The 18,314-nt window shown below is 41.5% G+C and overlaps 1 protein-coding gene across 3 annotated transcripts in view; it reads left to right on the top strand.

The window, feature by feature from the left end:
• LOC140206055 (uncharacterized) overlaps window positions 1-17,991 on the top strand; it is a 56,451-nt gene extending 38,460 nt beyond the window's left edge. For all 3 annotated transcript variants that reach the window (XM_072274131.1, XM_072274132.1, XM_072274130.1), the window contains exons 18-21: window positions 4,020-4,103; window positions 4,961-5,078; window positions 5,316-5,475; window positions 15,084-17,991. In XM_072274131.1, the coding sequence (XP_072130232.1) occupies window positions 4,020-4,103; window positions 4,961-5,078; window positions 5,316-5,475; window positions 15,084-15,221 (500 nt within the window). In that variant the 3' untranslated portion in view covers window positions 15,222-17,991. The remainder of the gene's footprint in view (window positions 1-4,019; window positions 4,104-4,960; window positions 5,079-5,315; window positions 5,476-15,083) is intronic.
• The last annotated feature ends 323 nt before the right edge of the window (window positions 17,992-18,314 follow it).

Genomic DNA, 18,314 nt, shown 5'->3' with positions numbered 1-18,314 from the left:
AAATAATATCAAAGAGGATACTAAAAGCTTTTTCAAGTATATAAAGAGTAAAAGACACGTGAGAGTAGATATAGGACCGATAGAAAATGATGCTGGAGAAATTGTAATGGGAGATGGCAGAGGAACTGAACGTGTATTTTGCATCAGTCTTCACTGAGGAAGACATCAGCAGTATACCGGACACTCAAGGGTGGCAGGAAAGAGAAGTGTGCGCAGTCACAATTACGACAGAGAAAGTACTCAGGAAGCTGATTAGTCTAAAGGTAGATAAACCTCCCGGACCAGATGGAATGCACCCACGTGTTCTGAAGGAAGTAGCTGTGGAGATTGCGGAGGCACTAGCGATGATCTTTCAAAAAGTGGATAGATTCTGGCATGGTTCTGGAGGACTGGAAGATTGCAAATGTCACTCCACTATTTAAGAAGGGGGCAAGGAAGTAAAAAGGAAATTATAGACCTGTTAGCTTGACATCAGTGGTTGGGAAGTTGTTGGAGTCAATTGTCAAGGATGAGGTTACAGAGTACCTGGAGGCATATGACAAAATAGGCAAAACTCAGCATGGATTTCTTAAAGGAAAATCCTGCCTGACAAACCTATTACAATTTTTTGAGGAAATTACCAGTAGGCTAGACAAGGGAGATGCAGTGGATGTTGTGTATTTGAATTTTCAGAAGGCCTTTGACAAGGTGCTACACATGAGGCTACTTAACAAGATAAGAGCCCATGGAATTATGGGAAAGTTACATACGTGGATAGAGCGTTGGCTGATTGACAGGAAACAGAGAGTGGGAATAAAGGGATCCTATTCTGGTTGGTTGCCGGTTACCAGTGGTGTTCCACAGGGGTCCGTGTTGGGGCCGCGTCTTTTTACATTGTACATCAACAATTTGGATTATGGAATAGATGGCTTTGTGGCTAAGTTTGCTGACGATATGAAGATAGGTGGAGGGGCCGGTAGTGCAGAGGAAACGGAGAGTCTGCAGAGAGACTTGGAGACTTGGATAGATTGGAAGAATGGGCAAAGAAGTGGCAAATGAAGTACAATGTTGGAAAGTGTATGGTTATGCACTTTGGCAGAAGTAATAAATGGGCAGACTATTATATAAATGGAGAAAGAATTCAAAGTTCTGAGATGCAACGGGACTTGGGAGTCCTTGTACAGGATACCCTTAAGATTAACCTCCTGGTTGAGTTGGTAGTGAAGAAGGCGAATGCAATGTTGGCATTCGTTTCTAGAGGAATAGAGTATAGGAGCAGGGATGTGATGTTGAGGCTCTATAAGGTGCTGGTGAGACCTCACTTGGAGTACTGTGGGCAGTTTTGGTCTCCTTATTTAAGAAAGGATGTGCTGATGTTGGAGAGGGTACAGAGAAGATTCACTAGAATGATTCTGGGAATGAGAGGGTTAACATATGAGGACTATTTGTCCGTTCTTGGACTGTATTCCTTGGAGTTTAGAAGAATGAGGGGAGACCTCATAGAAACATTTCGAATGTTGAAAGGCATGGACAGAGTGGATGTGGCAAAGTTGTTTCCCGTGATGGGGGAGTCTAGTACGAGAGGGCATGACTTAAGGATTGAAGGGCGCCCATTCAGAACAGAAATGCGAAGAAATTTTTTTAGCCAGAGGGTGGTGAATCTATGGAATTTGTTGCCACAGGCGGCAGTGGAGGCAAAGTCATTGGGTGTATTTAAGGCAGAGATTGATAGGTATCTGAGTAGCCAGGGCATCAAAGGTTACGGTGAGAAGGTGGGGGAGTGGGTCTAAATGGGAGAATGGATCAGCTCATGATAAAATGGCGGAGCAGACTCGATGGGCCGAATGGCCGACTTCTGCTCCTTTGTCTTATGGTCTTATGGTCTATAGAGAAAAAAACAAGAAGGTAATAATTGTTCTCATTCTTTCAATCTTATTGATACCTTAATAGGGTTATAGACTACCAAGGTTGAACAAGTGCTTGACAAAGCAATCCCTTATCTGTGTCAGTTCTCACCAGTGAAGAGGAGGCTGTACTGGGAGCACAAGATGCAATAAGTTACACTGATGGACTCACAAGGAGTGTGTAGGGCCTGAATGTTCATGAGGGAGGAGGTTGTAGTTGTAGTTTCAGGTCAGAATCAGGATCAGATTTACTATCACTGGCATGTGTCGTGAAATTTGTTAACTTAGCAGCAGCAGCAGTACAATGGAATACATGATAGTATAGAAATTAAAAAAAAATAAATCGGTAGAACATTTTTCCAGTCTGAAAGCAATATATTCCTTGGAGCCACCTGCTGTCAACTCTCCCATGGTGCAGCAGAAACTGATGAAACCGATACTGCTCACATGGAGACAGAGGCCTTCCTAAGTCTTTATGCCTTGGTGGACCATCAGGCCATTCTAGTTAGAGCTCAGCTAGTTGTCCCCCTTCATCGGGCTGCTCTTATACATGAGTAGAGAGATATTTCTTGGAAAATGATTGTTGCCAAGGGAAGCAGGTGACTTTTCTATGAAAACAAATGAATAAGGACTGTGGGAACAGTTATCTTCATAAATAAGACCACAACAATAAAGGAGTTGAGTTGGATTTATTGCCCTTATCTGGTCTGCTTCAGATTTTACAGATATTTAGTTCATTGTGTACCAAGTCCCAAATTGTTCCAATAGAATTGTAAGGCTAGAAAGAGCCATTTCCCCTCAAGTTATCTGGATCATTCCTCTAGTTTTCTGGCATTCCCCTCTTATATATCCCAGACTGCAGCCTGTCAGCATAAGACAGTGCAATACCACATAGTTTTTATTGTGGCTAATTGCAGTGACCCCACTGAAAGCGGTCCTTACAAAATGCTGGAAGAAGCCACAAGGGATCATTGTACAGTATAGAATTGGTAGGGCCAGCCAACCAAGATGTAAGCTATTCACTAAGGGAAAATATTATCCCATAGTTAGAATGCTTCCTTTAGCATTATTAGGTTTAGATATACGTTCACCTGAAATGTTTTCAGTATTTTCCATCCTAACCTTATAAATGAAATTTGCAGATGCAATGACAAAAGAAACTTCATAAATTTGGGCACTGCTGGTGCAATGGTCTTTGTTAGTGTAACAAGTGACATTTAAAGATTAAATATGTGAAAAGTTAGACCCATCATGGAGGGCATTGTTCTGTTCAACTTTGATTAGCATCTTGGTATACCCCCAACAAGAAGATGGAAATGGGGCTGGTATAGTGAATTTTCTTGCAGATGTGTTTAAAGCTGTCTGTGTGCTTCTCAGTCACCATTACTCACATAATTGTATTACCTGAAGCAATCCTGCCCTGTGTTCTCAGGGTATAATTCTTAATGTTTCCCATGGGAAGCATACGTTGCAAAGAAGGAGAATGAATATTTATTTCACATGCGTCAACAATACACAGTGTATGAGTATGAGAAAGAATAACATTGCAGACATGAAACAACTTGAAATAGCTATTTAATAGAAATGGGATTATTACTTTTCGCTATAATACAATGAATTTGAGCCTGAATGAAGCCATCAGATTTTCAAGAGAAATTTCATTTCAGATTAACCACATGATATTTATATATTTATACATTTTTTAGAATTATTACTGTTTGTTGAAAGAACTTTACCACCACGCCCAAAATGCTTGAAATGTGCCACTTGCATCTTGCATCTAAACTACAAAAAGGCTTGTTTGGAATATAAGACCTAGAGAGTAATGAAATGGAGTTCTAGGGATTAAACTAGTTGAACTGCTAGGCAGGCTGCATTATTGTGCAGAGCTGAAGCAATTAGGATAGCGTACATACTTTCATGAGCCTGATCACTGTTGTTCGATCTGCTTTATCTACCTAAATTGTCTTGGTCTGTAGGCATACCTTCTATCAGATATATTTATATCTTATGAGTTGGAACTGAATACAGACTCAAATTTTAACAGTAGAAAGGAGATACCTTATTCCAGCAAACAGATTGCAGCAATTTTTCCTGGTCAAGAAATTATTAATATATATTTCTTTGCATGCACAGGCTTGTCCTCTTCATCAACTGGACAGAATTTGCAGAGAAGGAGAAGGAACACAAGTTCTTTGAATAACAAAATCATACCCTTTAGTGAGTACACAAAAGAATAACGTTGTGGAAATGTCAACCCTACCAATTAGATTATGTTGTTACAGCACAAGTGTCTATTTAATATTACTGGGATTAATGATTTTTTTCACCATAAACTACTGAATTTGAGCCATAATTAAGTGATCAATTTTTTAAAGAAATGTTTCAGGTGGATTAGCCACACGAGACCTTCAAGTGCATATGGCAGGAATACACATAGCTCGACGTAAATGGCAAAAGGATTGTATCATCTCCTAAACTATTCATGAACCTGCCCCATCTGGAGCAGAGTTTGTGACAACCCATAGTGGGAGCTCCAGAACGCCAGAAGCCACAGAACTAAAGCAGAAGCACATTATCCTCAACACAAATTCTGTAATTTACAGTGGTGTATATTTAGCTAGTCTAAGTTCGGTTTGTCTTTAACTCCCAAGATCATTCTTGATAGCTGGATTGAAAAATTAATTAAAACCTTATACACATACATAATTAAATGAATCTTAGTCTTTTGGATCCATTTAAAAAGGCAATTATTTAATATAAAAATTATTTTAAACACAACTAACTGTATTTATAGCTGTTGGCCTTGCAGCTGGTATAATGATGGGAAACTATATGATCAAAGTCAATGTAGAACACAGATTTGATTAAGGTACACCTAGCTGATACCTTTTACATTAACAAATCCAAGTACCATGAAAAATATTGAAAAAATAAACCTTTAAAAGATTTTAAAAAATAAATATTCAATATTAGAGTCAGATATTTAGAGCACATCTATTGAAATGATTATTTGAACAATATTGAGACTATTTAGAAGTACAAATGGAGATATCATCTTTATATTTATTACACAGAACACTTCTCCGAGAGTTCCTCACGACGAAGTAGGAGTAATTGCAGTTCTAGTGACAGTATTTCATCTTCTGCAGCAAATGAATATTCTGAAATGTTAAAATCTATTTTGCCAGTAAGGTGAGTGTATTTTTGTAAGTTATAGTATTGTTTTGTCTTTTATGTACTGCTGCCACAAAAAAACAAATTTCACATTAAATAAGACAGTGATAATACATCTGATTCTGACTCTGTCATAGGTTAATGCATAAACAATATGAATAGCTTTATTTTCATTAACAATCTAGTTGACCAATATAATTTTCTCCATGAGCAGACTATCATAAACTTTACAAATTGAATTTACCTTTCTTGCAGATCTACCATTGATTATTCACCAATGTCAAGGGTTTCTAAAAATTACTATGTACCATCATATGAAATAATCAAAAAAGGATTACAGTGTTTACCAAACCAAAACTATAGCACTAAGTATTTTTGGAGAAATTGCACTGATAAAAGCATCAGTATTCCAGAGGTAAGTAATGTACTACTACTGTATAGGGTCCATGACCTCGCTGTTGCATTGCATCACATAGAGATTGTCATCTCCCGAGTAAATACAGATGCAAATAATCCATTTACGATCTCCTCTATCTCTTTCAGTTCCACACATAGATTACCACTCTGATCTTCCAGAGGACCAATTTTGTCCCTTGCTATCCTTTGGCATTTAATGTATCTGAAAGAGCTCTTAGGACTCTACTTCCCCTTGTCTGTGAGAGGAACTCATGTCTTGGTTTAGACTTCCTGATTTCCTTCTTAAATGTTCTCTTGCATTTATTATGCTCCTCAAGTACCTCATTTGTTCCTGCCTGCCTATACCTGCTATACACCTCCTTCAATTTCTTAACAGGGCCTCAATATCTCTTGCAAAGCAAGGTTCCGTAAAACTGTTATCCTTGCCTTTTATTCTGACAGGTACATACAAACTCTGTATTCTTAAAATTTCACTTTTGAAGGCCTCCCAGTTACCAAGTACACTTTTGCCAGAAAAAAATCCACACTTGCCAGATGATTTCTAATACCATTAAAATTGGCCTTTCTCCAATTTAGAATTTCAACCTGAGAACTAGACCTGTCCTTTTCCATAATTACCTTGAAACAAATGACATTATAATCACTAGATGCAAGGTTTTCCCCTACACAAACTTCTGTCACCTGCCCTGTTTCATTCCCTAATAGGAGATCTAGAATCACACTCTAGTTGGGTCCTCTAGGTACTGATTAAGGAAACTTTTCTGAACACATTTGACAAACTTTTTCCAATTCAGCCTTCTTACAGTACGGGAGTCCCAGTCAATATGTGGAAAGTTAAAATCACCTACTATCAGAACCATGTGTTTCTTCCAACAGTCTGTGACCTCTCTTTGAACTTGCTCCTCTAAATCTTCTTGACTGTTGGGTGGTCTATAATATAAACCCATTAATATGCCCTGACTGAGTACTGCTGTGCCATTTTCCTGTCTAGTAATGCCATCCCTCCTGCTCACTCATATCTAAAACAACGGAACTCCGGAACATTGAACTCCAGTCCTGCTCCTTCTGCATCCAAGTCTCACTAATGGCTACATTGTCATAATTTCACTTGCTGATCCATGCCCTAAGCTCACCCGCCTTCCCTACAATACATTGGCATATATGCAGCTCAGAACATTAGTGCTGCTATGCTCAACCTTTTGATTCCTGACCTTGCATGTAGGCTTAACCACATCATGTGTTTAGAACATAGGACATAGAAGTCTACAGCACATTACAGACCCTTTGGCCAACAATGTTGTGCCAACCATGTAACCTACTATAGAAACTGCCTAGGATTTCCCTACCGCATAGCCCTCTATTTTTCTAAGCTCCATGTACCTATCTAAAAGTCACTTAAAAGACCCGATTGTAACTACCTCCAGCACCCTCGCTGGCAGTGCATTTCACGCACCCACCATTCTCAGTGTGAAAAACTTACCCTTGACATCCCCTCTGTACCTACTACCAAGCACCTTAAAACTATGCCCCTTCATGTTATCCATTTCAGCCCTGGGAAAAAGCCTCTGGTTATCCAAATGATCAATGCCTCTCATCATCTTATACACCTCTATCAGGTCACCTCTCATCCTCTGTCGCTCCAAGGAGAAAAGGCCAAGTTCACTCAACCTATTCTCATAAGGCACGCTCTCTAATCCAGGCAACATCCTTGTAAGTTTCCTCTGCACGCTCAATAGTAAATGTATCCTTCCTGTAGTGAGGCGACCAGAACTGAGCACAGTACTCCAAATGGGGTCTGACTAAGGTTTTGTATAGCTGTGACATAACCTCACGGCTCTTGAACTCGATCCCATGGTTGATGAATGCCAACACACCATATGCCTTCTTAACAACATCTATATATGTTTAATGATCCATTTGAAGAAGCCTTGTTTCTGTAAAGATATCAGGCTTCCACTCTAATATTTGTGCTATTTCTTTGTGGCTCGACTCGTTTGCATGAGTGTTCCTTTCAGTTTTGCTGTAACTTCCTTGCTTGTTTCTCATTGTCTTTCATACCACATTTCACCAGTCATCTGCTATGAGCAACAACCAGAGGGTTCCTCAAGCAGAATTTCAGTGGCATTACACTCCACTGATAGGATAGCATGTATATGTTTTATACTTCCAGCATTTTATATTCAAGCAAAATTTTTGAGTACCTCTTGGCAACCACCTTTGAAAGGAACAGCTCACTTGTCATCCCTCAATGACCCAATTAGCTCCCAGAGGCCAGTTCCCCGATTAGTCTCCGAGTCATATCTCTTAATTAGCATGTTATTGGCATTGTTATTACTACCTAAACTCTACTGATGTGAACAGTCGCCTATGTAATTGACTTGGGTTGTGTACTAGTTCTGTTATTTACCATTGACTTGGACTTGAGAGTCCTAATCAGTGTCACACTGTACATAACTAAATAACCCAGTAAATGTCAATATATTTTTTGTTTCAAGCTCTTATGGTAATATGTTGTATATTCTTACCATCTTTGGGTGAAGAAGTTTTCTTTATTTGATTTCTAGTGGCTATCTTACCATTATGTCGAGTGATAAATATGGCTCATGGATGGAATGTTTTCCTTACGCTTACCTTGCTAAGCCCTTTCATTAGCTTAAATGCTAAAGTTAATTCCTTTATTTTCTCCTTTCTATAGAAAAGGTCCCTCCCTCTTCCATGATAAATTAATCTCAGTTTTGATAACATTCTTTTGAATATTCTTTGTACCATCTCCTATGCCGTTATGTCCTTTCATTACTAAGTGGATCAGAACTATCCAGTACTCAACTGTGCTCTAACCAAAGTTTAATACAATCTCAATGTACATATGTGCTACTCAATAGCATCTCTCTAGAAATGAACCACATAACTTGGGTTGTTTTAATTAAGACCTTAGTATCCGGTGCCATTACTTTTAGTGACTATTGTCATTCGTATCTGAAGATTTGCTCCCTTGCACCCTTTGAACTCCAGTTATCTGGCAGCCTTATTCTAACCATCAAAATGCATCATACATTTCTCTATACTTAACTTCATTTGCTAAAAATACAACCACGTTGCCAGCTTATTTAAAACTAGTATTTTGTCACCTTCTTCCTTTGTATCAAATTAATAGTAGACTCAACTAGATCACAATCTTGATATACTAAAGAGAGAAACAAGTAGTGAATTGGATGGCCTAGCTTTATTCTGCAGATTCTTTCTTGCACAAAATGCAGGTCGGGCAGCATCTATGGAAACAAATAAACAGTCAATGTTTTGGTCTGAGACCCTTCTTCAGGACTGAAGAAAGGTCTTGGCCCGAGGTGTCGACTATTAAAGTTGTAAGTTGGAAATAGACGTGGATCCAGCTCATTGCTATCTCCCTCTCCTTTCCTTCTGGATGTAGCACTACATGCTGAGCTCACAATCAATTGCTGATTGAGTCATACCTTTCACTCTCAATGTGACAACATAGCCTGTAAGCATAACTCTTGGCTTGATCACGAGAGGGAAAGCAGCCAGAAGTTGTGATACATGTTGGTACCAACGACATAGGCAGGAAGAGGGATGAGGTCCTGAAGTGTGAGTTTCGGGAACTAGGCAGAACGCTGAAGAACAGGACCTCAAGGGTGGCGTTCTCAGGATTGCTGCCAGTGCTACATGACAGTGATGGTAAGAGTTGGAGGAGATGGCAGTTGAATGCGTGGCTGAGGAGTTGGTGCAGGGAGCAGGGTTTTAGATGTTTGGATCATTGGGATCTCTTCTGGGGAAGGTGGGACCTGTACAGATTGGATGGGTTGCACCTGAGCCCAAGGGGGAGCAATATCCTTGCAGGTAGGTTTGCTAGCATGGTTTGGGAGGGTTTAAACTAATTTGCAAGGGGGATGGGACCCGGAGCGATAGAGCAGTGAAAGAAGTGCATGGAGTAAAGCCAGATCTAACATATAGAGAGGCTTTGAGGAAAGAGAAGCAGAATAAATGGTGTAAAGGTAGTAAGGCAGGAGGGCTGAAGTGTGTGTACCTCAATGCAAGAAGCATCAGGAAGAAAGGTGATGAACTGAGAGCTTGGATACATACATGGAATTATGATGTAGTGGCCATTACAGAGAATTGGCTGGCACCAGGGCAGGAACGGATTCTCAATATTCCTGGATTTCAGTGCTTTAAAAGGGATAGAGAGGGGGGAAAAGGGGAGGAGGGGTGGCATTACTGGTCAGGGATACTATTACAGCTACAGAAATGGTGGATAATGTAGCAGGATCCTCAACAAAGTCAGTATGCATGGAAATCAGGAACAGGAAGGGAGCAGTTACTCTATTGGGGGTATTCTATAGGCCCCTTGGTAGCAGTAGAGATACAGAGGAGCAGATTGGGAGGCAGATTTTGGAAAGGTGCAGAAATAACAGGGTTGTTATCATGGGTGACTTTAACTTCCCCAATATTGATTGGCACCTGATTAGTTCCAAGGGTTTGGATGGGGCAGAGTTTGTTAAGTGTGTTCAGGATGGATTCCTGTCACAGTATGTGGGCAGGCCAACTAGGGGGAAAGCCATACTAGATCTAGTACTAGGTAATGAACCGGGTCAGGTCACAGATCTCTCAGTGGGTGAGCATCTGGGGGACAGTGACCACCGCTCCCTGGCATTTAGCATTATCATGGAAAAGGATAGAATCAGAGAGACAGGAAAATTTTTAATTGGGGAAGGGCAAATATGTGAGAAAAGCAAGAAGGGGGCATGAGAAGGCTTTGACGAGTAGGGTAAAGGAAAACCCCAAAGCATTCTTCAATTATGTGAAGAACAAAAGGATGACAGGAGTGAAGGTAGGACCGATTAGAGATAAAGGTGGGAAGATTTGCCTGGAGGCTGCAGAAGTGAGCGAGGTCTTCAATGAATACTTCTCTTTGGTATTCACCAATGAGAGGGAACTTGACGATGGTGAGGACAATATGAGTGAGGTTGATGTTCTGGAGCATGTTGATATTAAGGGAGAGGAGGTGTTGGAGTTGTTAAAATACATTAGGATGGATAAATCCCCGGGGCCTGACAGAATATTCCCCAGGCTGCTCCATGAGGCGAGGGAAGAGATTGCTGAGCCTCTGGCTAGGATCCTTATGTCCTCGTTGTCCACGGGAATGGTGCTGGAGGATTGGAGGGAGGCCAATGTTGTTCCCTCATTCAAAAAAGGTTGTAGGGATAGTCCGGGTAATTATAGACCAGTGAGCCTTACGTCTGTGGTGGGAAAGCTGTTGGAAAAGATTCTTAGAGATGGGTCTATGGGCATTTAGAGAATCATGGTCTAATCAGGGACAGTCAGCATGGCTTTGTGAAGGGCAGATTGTGTCTAACAAGCCTGATACAGTTCTTTGAGGAGGTGACCAGGCATATAGATGAGGGTAGTGCAGTGGATGTGATCTATATGGATTTTAGTAAGGCATTTGACAAGGTTCCACACGATAGGCTTATTCAGAAAGTCAGAAGGCATGGGATCCAGGGAGTTTGGCCAGGTGGATTCAGAATTAGCTTGCCTGTAGAAGGCAGAGGGTCGTGATGGAGGGAGTGCATTCAGATTGGAGGATTGTGACTAGTGGTGTCCCACAAGGATCTGTTCTGGGACCTCTACTTTTCGTGATTTTTATTAACAACCTGGATGTGGGGGTAGAAGGGTGGGAAGGCAAGTTTGCAGACGACACAAAGGTTGGTGGTGTTGTAGATAGTGTAGAGGATTGTGGAAGATTGCAGAGAGACATTGATAGGATGCAGGAGTGGGCTGAGAAGTGGTAGATGGAGTTCAACATGGAGAAGTGTGAGGTGGTACACTTTGTAAGGACAATCTCCAAGGCAGAGTACAAAGTAAATGGCAGGATACTTGGTAGTGTGGAGGAGCAGAGGGATCTGGGGGTACATGTCCACAGATCCCTGAAAGTTGCCTCACAGGTAGGTAGGGTAGTTAAGAAAGCTTATGGGGTGTTAGCTTTCATAAGTCGAGGGATAGAGTTTAAGAGTCGCTACGTAATGATGCAGCTCTATAAAACTCTGGTTAGGCCACACTTGGAGTACTGTGTCCAGTTCTGGTTGCCTCACTATAGGAAGGATGTGGAAGCATTGGAAAGGGTACAGAGGAGATTTACCAGGATGCTGCCTGGTTTAGAGAGTATGCATTATGATCAGAGATTAAGGGAGCTAGGGCTTTACTCTTTGGAGAGAAGAAGGATGAGAGGAGACATGATAGAGGTGTACAAGATAATAAGAGGAATAGATAGAGTGGATAGCCAGCGCCTCTTCCCCAGGGCACCACTGATCAATACAAGAGGACATGGCTTTAAGGTAAGGGGTGGGAAGTTCAAGGGGGATATTAGAGGAAGGTTTTTTACTCAGAGAGTGGTTGGTGTGTGGAATGCACTGCCTGAGTCAGTGGTGGAGGCAGATACACTAGTGAAGTTTAAGAGACTACTAGACAGGTATATGGAGGAATTTAAGGTGGGGGGTTATATGGGAGGCAGGGTTTGAGGGTCAGCGCAACATTGTGGGCCGAAGGACCTGTATGTGCTGTAATAAGGTGGATGAATTGAAAGTGCAGATTGTTATTAATGATTATGATATAGTTGGGATCACAGAGACATGGCTCCAGGGCGACCAGGGATGGGAGCTTAACGTTCAGGGATATTCAATATTCAGGAGGGATAGACATGAAGGAAGGGGAGGTGGGGTGGCGTTGCTGGTTAAAGAAGAGATTAACGCAATAGAAAGGAGGGACATAAGCCGGGAAGATGTGGAATCGATATGGGTAGAGCTGCATAACACTAAGGGGCAGAAGACGCTGGTGGGAGTTGTGTACAGGCCACCTAACAGTAGTAGTGCGGTCGGAGATGGTATTAAACAGGAAATTAGAAATGTGTGCAATAAAGGAACAGCAGTTATAATGGTTGACTTCAATCTACATGTAGATTGGGTGAACCAAATTGGTAAAGGTGCTGAGGAAGAGGATTTCTTGGAATGTATGCGGGATGGTTTTTTGAACCAACATGTCAAGGAACCAACTAGAGAGCAGGCTATTCTGGACTGGGTTTTGAGCAATGAGGAAGGGTTAATTAGCAATCATGTCGTGAGAGGCTCCTTGCGTAAGAGTGACCATAATATGGTGGAATTCTTCGTTAAGATGGAGAGTGACATAGTTAATTCAGAAACAAAGGTTCTGAACTTAAAGAGGGGTAACTTTGAAGGTATGAGACGTGAATTAGCTAAGATAGACTGGCAAATGACACTTAAAGGATTGACGGTGGATATGCAATGGCAGGCATTTAAAGGTTGCATGGATGAACTTCAACAATTGTTCATCCCAGTTTGGCAAAAGAATAAATCAAGGAAGGTAGTGCACCTGTGGCTGACCAGAGAAATTAGGGATAGTATCAATTCCAAAGAAGAAGCATACAAATTAGGCAGAGAAAGTGGCTCACCTGAGAACTAGGAGAAATTCAGAGTTCAGCAGAGGAGGACAAAGGGCTTAATTAGGAAGGGAAAAAAGATTATGAGAGAAAACTGGCAGGGAACATAAAAACAGACTGTAAAAGCTTTTATAGATATGTAAAAAGGAAAAGACTGGTAAAGACAAATGTAGGTTCCCTGCAGACAGAAACAGGTGAATTGATTATGGGGAGCAAGGACATGGCAGACCAAATGAATAATTACTTTGGTTCTGTCTTCACTAAGGAGGACATAAATAATCTTCCAGAAATAGTAGGGGACAGAGGGTCCAGTGAGATGGAGGAACTGAGCGAAATACATGTTAGTAGGGAAGTGGTGTTAGGTAAATTGAAGGGATTGAAGGCAGATAAATCCCCAGGGCCAGATGGTCTGCATCCTAGAGTGCTTAAGGAAGTAGCCCAAGAAATAGTGGATGCATTAGTGATAATTTTTCAAAACTCATTAGATTCTGGACTAGTTCCTGAGGATTGGAGGGTGGCTAATGTAACTCCACTTTTTAAAAAAGGAGGGAGAGAGAAACCAGGGAATTATAGACCGGTTAGCCTAACGTCGGTGGTGGGGAAACTGCTGGAGTCAGTTATCAAGGATGTGATAACAGCACATTTGGAAAGCGGTGAAATGATCGGACAAAGTCAGCATGGATTTGTGAAAGGAAAATCATGTCTGACGAATCTCATAGAATTTTTTGAGGATGTAACTAGTAGAGTGGATAGGGGAGAACCAGTGGATGTGGTATATTTGGATTTTCAGAAGGCTTTTGACAAGGTCCCACACAGGAGATTAGTGTGCAAACTTAAAGCACACGGTATTGGGGGTAAGGCATTGGTGTGGGTGGAGAATTGGTTAGCAGACAGGAAGCAAAGAGTGGGAATAAACGGGACCTTTTCAGAATGGCAGGCGGTGACTAGTGGGGTACCGCAAGGCTCAGTGCTGGGACCCCAGTTGTTTACAATATATATTAATGACTTGGATGAGGGAATTAAATGCAGCATCTCCAAGTTTGCGGATGACACGAAGCTGGGTGGCAGTGTTAGCTGTGAGGAGGATGCTAAGAGGATGCAGGGTGACTTGGATAGGTTGGGTGAGTGGGCAAATTCATGGCAGATGCAATTTAATGTGGATAAATGTGAAGTTATCCACTTTGGTGGCAAAAATAGGAAAACAGATTATTATCTTGATGGTGGCCGATTAGGAAAAGGGGAGGTGCAACGAGACCTGGGTGTCATTATACACCAGTCATTGAAAGTGGGCATGCAGGTACAGCAGGCGGTGAAAAAGGCGAATGGTATGCTGGCATTTATAGCGAGAGGATTCGAGTACAGGAGCAGGGAGGTACTACTGCAGTTGTACAAGGCCTTGGTGAGACCACACCTGGAATATTGTGTGCAGTTTTGGTCCCCTAATCTGAGGAAAGACATCCTTGCCATAGAGGGAGTACAAAGAAGGTTCACCAGATTGATTCCTGGGATGGCAGGACTTTCATATGAAGAAAGACTGGATGAACTGGGCTTGTACTCGTTGGAATTTAGAAGATTGAGGGGGGATCTGATTGAAACGTATAAAATCCTAAAGGGATTGGACAGGCTAGATGCAGGAAGATTGTTCCCGATGTTGGGGAAGTCCAGAACGAGGGGTCACAGTTTGAGGATAGAGGGGAAACCTTTTAGGACTGAGATTAGGAAAAACTTCTTCACACAGAGAGTGGTGAATCTGTGGAATTCTCTGCCACAGGAAACAGTTGAGGCCAGTTCATTGGCTATATTTAAGAGGGAGTTAGATATGGCCCTTGTGGCTACGGGGATCAGGGGGTATGGAGGGAAGGCTGGGGCAGGGTTCTGAGTTTGATGATCAGCCATGATCATAATAAATGGCGTGCAGGCTCGAATGGCCAAATGGCCTACTCCTGCACCTATTTTCTATGTTTCTATGTTTCTATTCTATGTTCTATCACTTGCTCCAGAACTTTTATTTTCTCATTTAACTTGCTTATTACCACATAAAAGGAATCCATGTTGAAAATTTTAAGTACATGCTTAATTTCTAAATTCAGAAATTTATTTGAAATTTCAGTTCTTTAATTGGCAGTCTTTTCTTTATCCAGATTTCACATCTGAACACAAATCTGGACCGAGCAATCGAGGCTGCGCGTAAGATGAAGAAAACAACCAGGAGAATGGTTAACATTTTGTCTGCTGACTTGGCTAGGACTGAGCACTATAAATATTTGTATGATTTTTAGTATTTTCTTTGTAGTGCAGACTTTCCTTGTGCAATGATGTGCAATATTATGTATCAAAATCTTGTAATATATAGAGTAAGAATATATCACCTTGATGAAATAATTTTCAGTATTCAAGGCTATTATGCAATTTTGGACTTTTTCCATTATTGTTTCAGTGATTTCTGATAATCATATAAGTACTAATATGCATCTACTTGTGCCTGCGTCTCTATAGCATTGGTAACTAGAGAAGGCACTACAACTAGACTTTGGGAGAGTTGTTGTAATTACCATAGTCAATAGGTGCAGGAGTAGGCCATTCGGCCCTTCGAGCCAACATCGCCATTCACTGTGATCATGGCTGATCATCCACAATCAGTATCCAGTTCCTGCCTGATCCCCATAACCTTTGATTCTGCTATCTTTAAGAGCTCTATCCATCTCTTTCTTGAAAGCATCCAGAGACTTGGCCTCCACAGCCTTCTGGGGCAGAGCATTCCATATATCCACCACTCTCTGGGTGAAAAAGTTTTTCCTCAACTCTGTTCTAAATGGCCTACCCCTTATTCTTAAACTGTGGGCCTCTGGTTCTGGACTCACCCATCAGCGGGAACATACTTCCTGCCTCCAGCGTGTCCAATCCCTTAATAATCTTAACTGTTTCAATCAGATCCCCTCTCAGCCTTCTAAATTCCAGAGTATACAAGCCCAGTCGCTCCAATCTTTCGACATATGACAGTCCCGCCATTCCGGGAATTAACCTTGTGAACCTCAATAGCAAGAATGTCCTTCCTCAAATTTGGAGACCAAAACTGCACACAATACTCCAGGTCTGGTCTCACCAGGGCTCTGTACAGCTGCAGAAGGACCTCTTTGCTCCTATACTCAATTCCCCTTGTTATGAAGGCCAGCATGCCATTAGCTTTCTTCACTGCCTCTAGCAAACTCTTTGATGAGGATAGCTGACATGGCTTAGGACAAACTTGTCAAAAAAAGATTACGTGCTTGGCAATTGTGTCTTTTGCAGATCAAATCACCCCAGAATGCCAATGTCCTTTTGCTGTTCCACCACAGGATTATCCAAAATGTTACTGAATGTTAACCTGCACTATACTGTAGAATATGATAAGTGTCCATTGCAAATGAAGCAAACTCTTTGATGAGGATAGCTGACAAATCTGTCAAAAAAAGATTATTAGCCATCATTGCCAATAATGAGGAAGTCAATCTAAATGTGATTGTGCAAGTTAGTACTATTAACCATTCTTAATAAGGGAAAGCTCACGTTTGGCCTCCATGGCACAATGAAAGTATTTTTCTAGCAAAAGTCATGTTATATGTGATTAACACAGCTCAATTCCCACCTTTCTCATCAGTTCTGTTCAAATCCCTTTAATTGGATTTCTGCCCTCTCCTTTGCACAAAGGATGCCCAGTTTAGTACTCTTCTGTGAAGTACTTGTTGTGTTATCCTGCCTTGCCCTTTTCAGTATCCTTCAGATGATTGACAATGTCATCCTTTCTGACTATGTAAAGTACCTCAATTATGCATTACAGTCCAGCTCCATTACATTACCCTCAACTTTACTCCTTATTTTATCTCTGCCAACCATGGTCTCTCAACATGTGGTTACCTTAAGAATGCACTCAAGTCATCATTGAGATTTTCCTCATTTACGTCATCACTGCCTCTGACTCTACTTACCTGTGGGTGCCAGAACATCACTGCCTTAGATAATGTTTAATATTTTTTTAGATTATGAGAACACTCAGTCCTTGTTTATTGTCGTTTAGAAATGCATGCATTAAGAAATGATACAATGTTCCTCCAGAGTAATATCACAGAAAAACAGCACAAACCAAAGACTAAAACTGACAGAACCACATAATTATAACATATAGTTACAGCAGTGCAAAACAATACCATAATTTGATGAAGAACAGACCATGGGCACGGTAAAAAAAAGTCTCAAAGTCCTCAGTCGATTGACTCCTGAGTCCCTGATAGCAGGTGACAAAGGGAGAAACTCCCTGCCATAAACCTCCACGCACTGACAACTGCCGATGCATTGGAAGCACCCGACTACAGTCAGTCCGAGAACTTCGAACCTCTGACCAGCCCCTCCGATACAGCCTCCCGAGCACCTTCGACCTCACCTGGCTGCCAAAACAAGCAAAGCTGAGGATTCGGGGCCTTCTTGTCCGGAGATTCCGGACCACACAGTAACAGCAGCAACAAAGCGGGCATTTCAGAAGTTTCTCCAGATGTTCCTCCGTACTCTCACGTTTGTCTCCATCAAATCAGAATTATGTACGGTCCCCTACTTGACAAATAACAGACATCACCACCGAAGTGGCCGCACGCGCTGCGTTGAGCCGCCATCTTCTCCTCCTCCTTATTTAAAATAGTAAATAGCTATAGGAACCCTCTTTGGAATTACCATCAACAAGTTCAAGAGACCCATGTTCGGTTCTGACCTACAGAAAGTTTGCACTTTCTCCCTGTGGGGTGGTTGTCCTCTGGGTGTTCCAGTTTCCTCCCACATCCCAAAGACTTGTGGGTTAGTAGGTTCAATGGCCACTTTAAATTGCCTTCAGTGTATACATGAGTGATAGAATATGGAGAGAAATAGATAGGATTAATGTAGAATTGGCGTAACTAGGTATTGATGGTTGGTGTAGCCTTCATTAGCTGAAGGGCCTGCTTCCACTCTGCATGATTCCTTTTGATTCTAAGCTGCAATAAATGAACTAAATTTTATACGAAAACTAAAATAATAAAAGAACATTTTTATAATCTCTGAAAAAACGTGTATTGAAAATAAATCTTAAAGGTGTTCTGTGGTGAAGAAATCTATGGAAGACTGCATGATTAACGATTACCTTTATTTGTCACATGTACATCAAAACCTCGAAATATCCAGTGAATGGCATCGTTTGCACCAACAACAAATACAGTTCAAGGATATGCTGGGGGCAGCCCGCAAGATCGCCATCCTTCCGACATCAGCGGAGTGTGCCCTCAACTTACTAACCCTCACCATATGTCTTTAGTTTGTGGGAGGAAACTGGAGTACCAGAAAAAACTCACGTGGTCACGGGGAGAACGTAC

The sequence above is a fragment of the Mobula birostris genome, chromosome 12 (genome assembly GCF_030028105.1).
Source record: "Mobula birostris isolate sMobBir1 chromosome 12, sMobBir1.hap1, whole genome shotgun sequence".
Taxonomy (NCBI): domain Eukaryota; kingdom Metazoa; phylum Chordata; class Chondrichthyes; order Myliobatiformes; family Myliobatidae; genus Mobula; species Mobula birostris.
The sequence above is the reverse complement of the archived record's forward strand: the minus strand, read 5'-3'. Positions and strand labels throughout refer to the sequence as shown.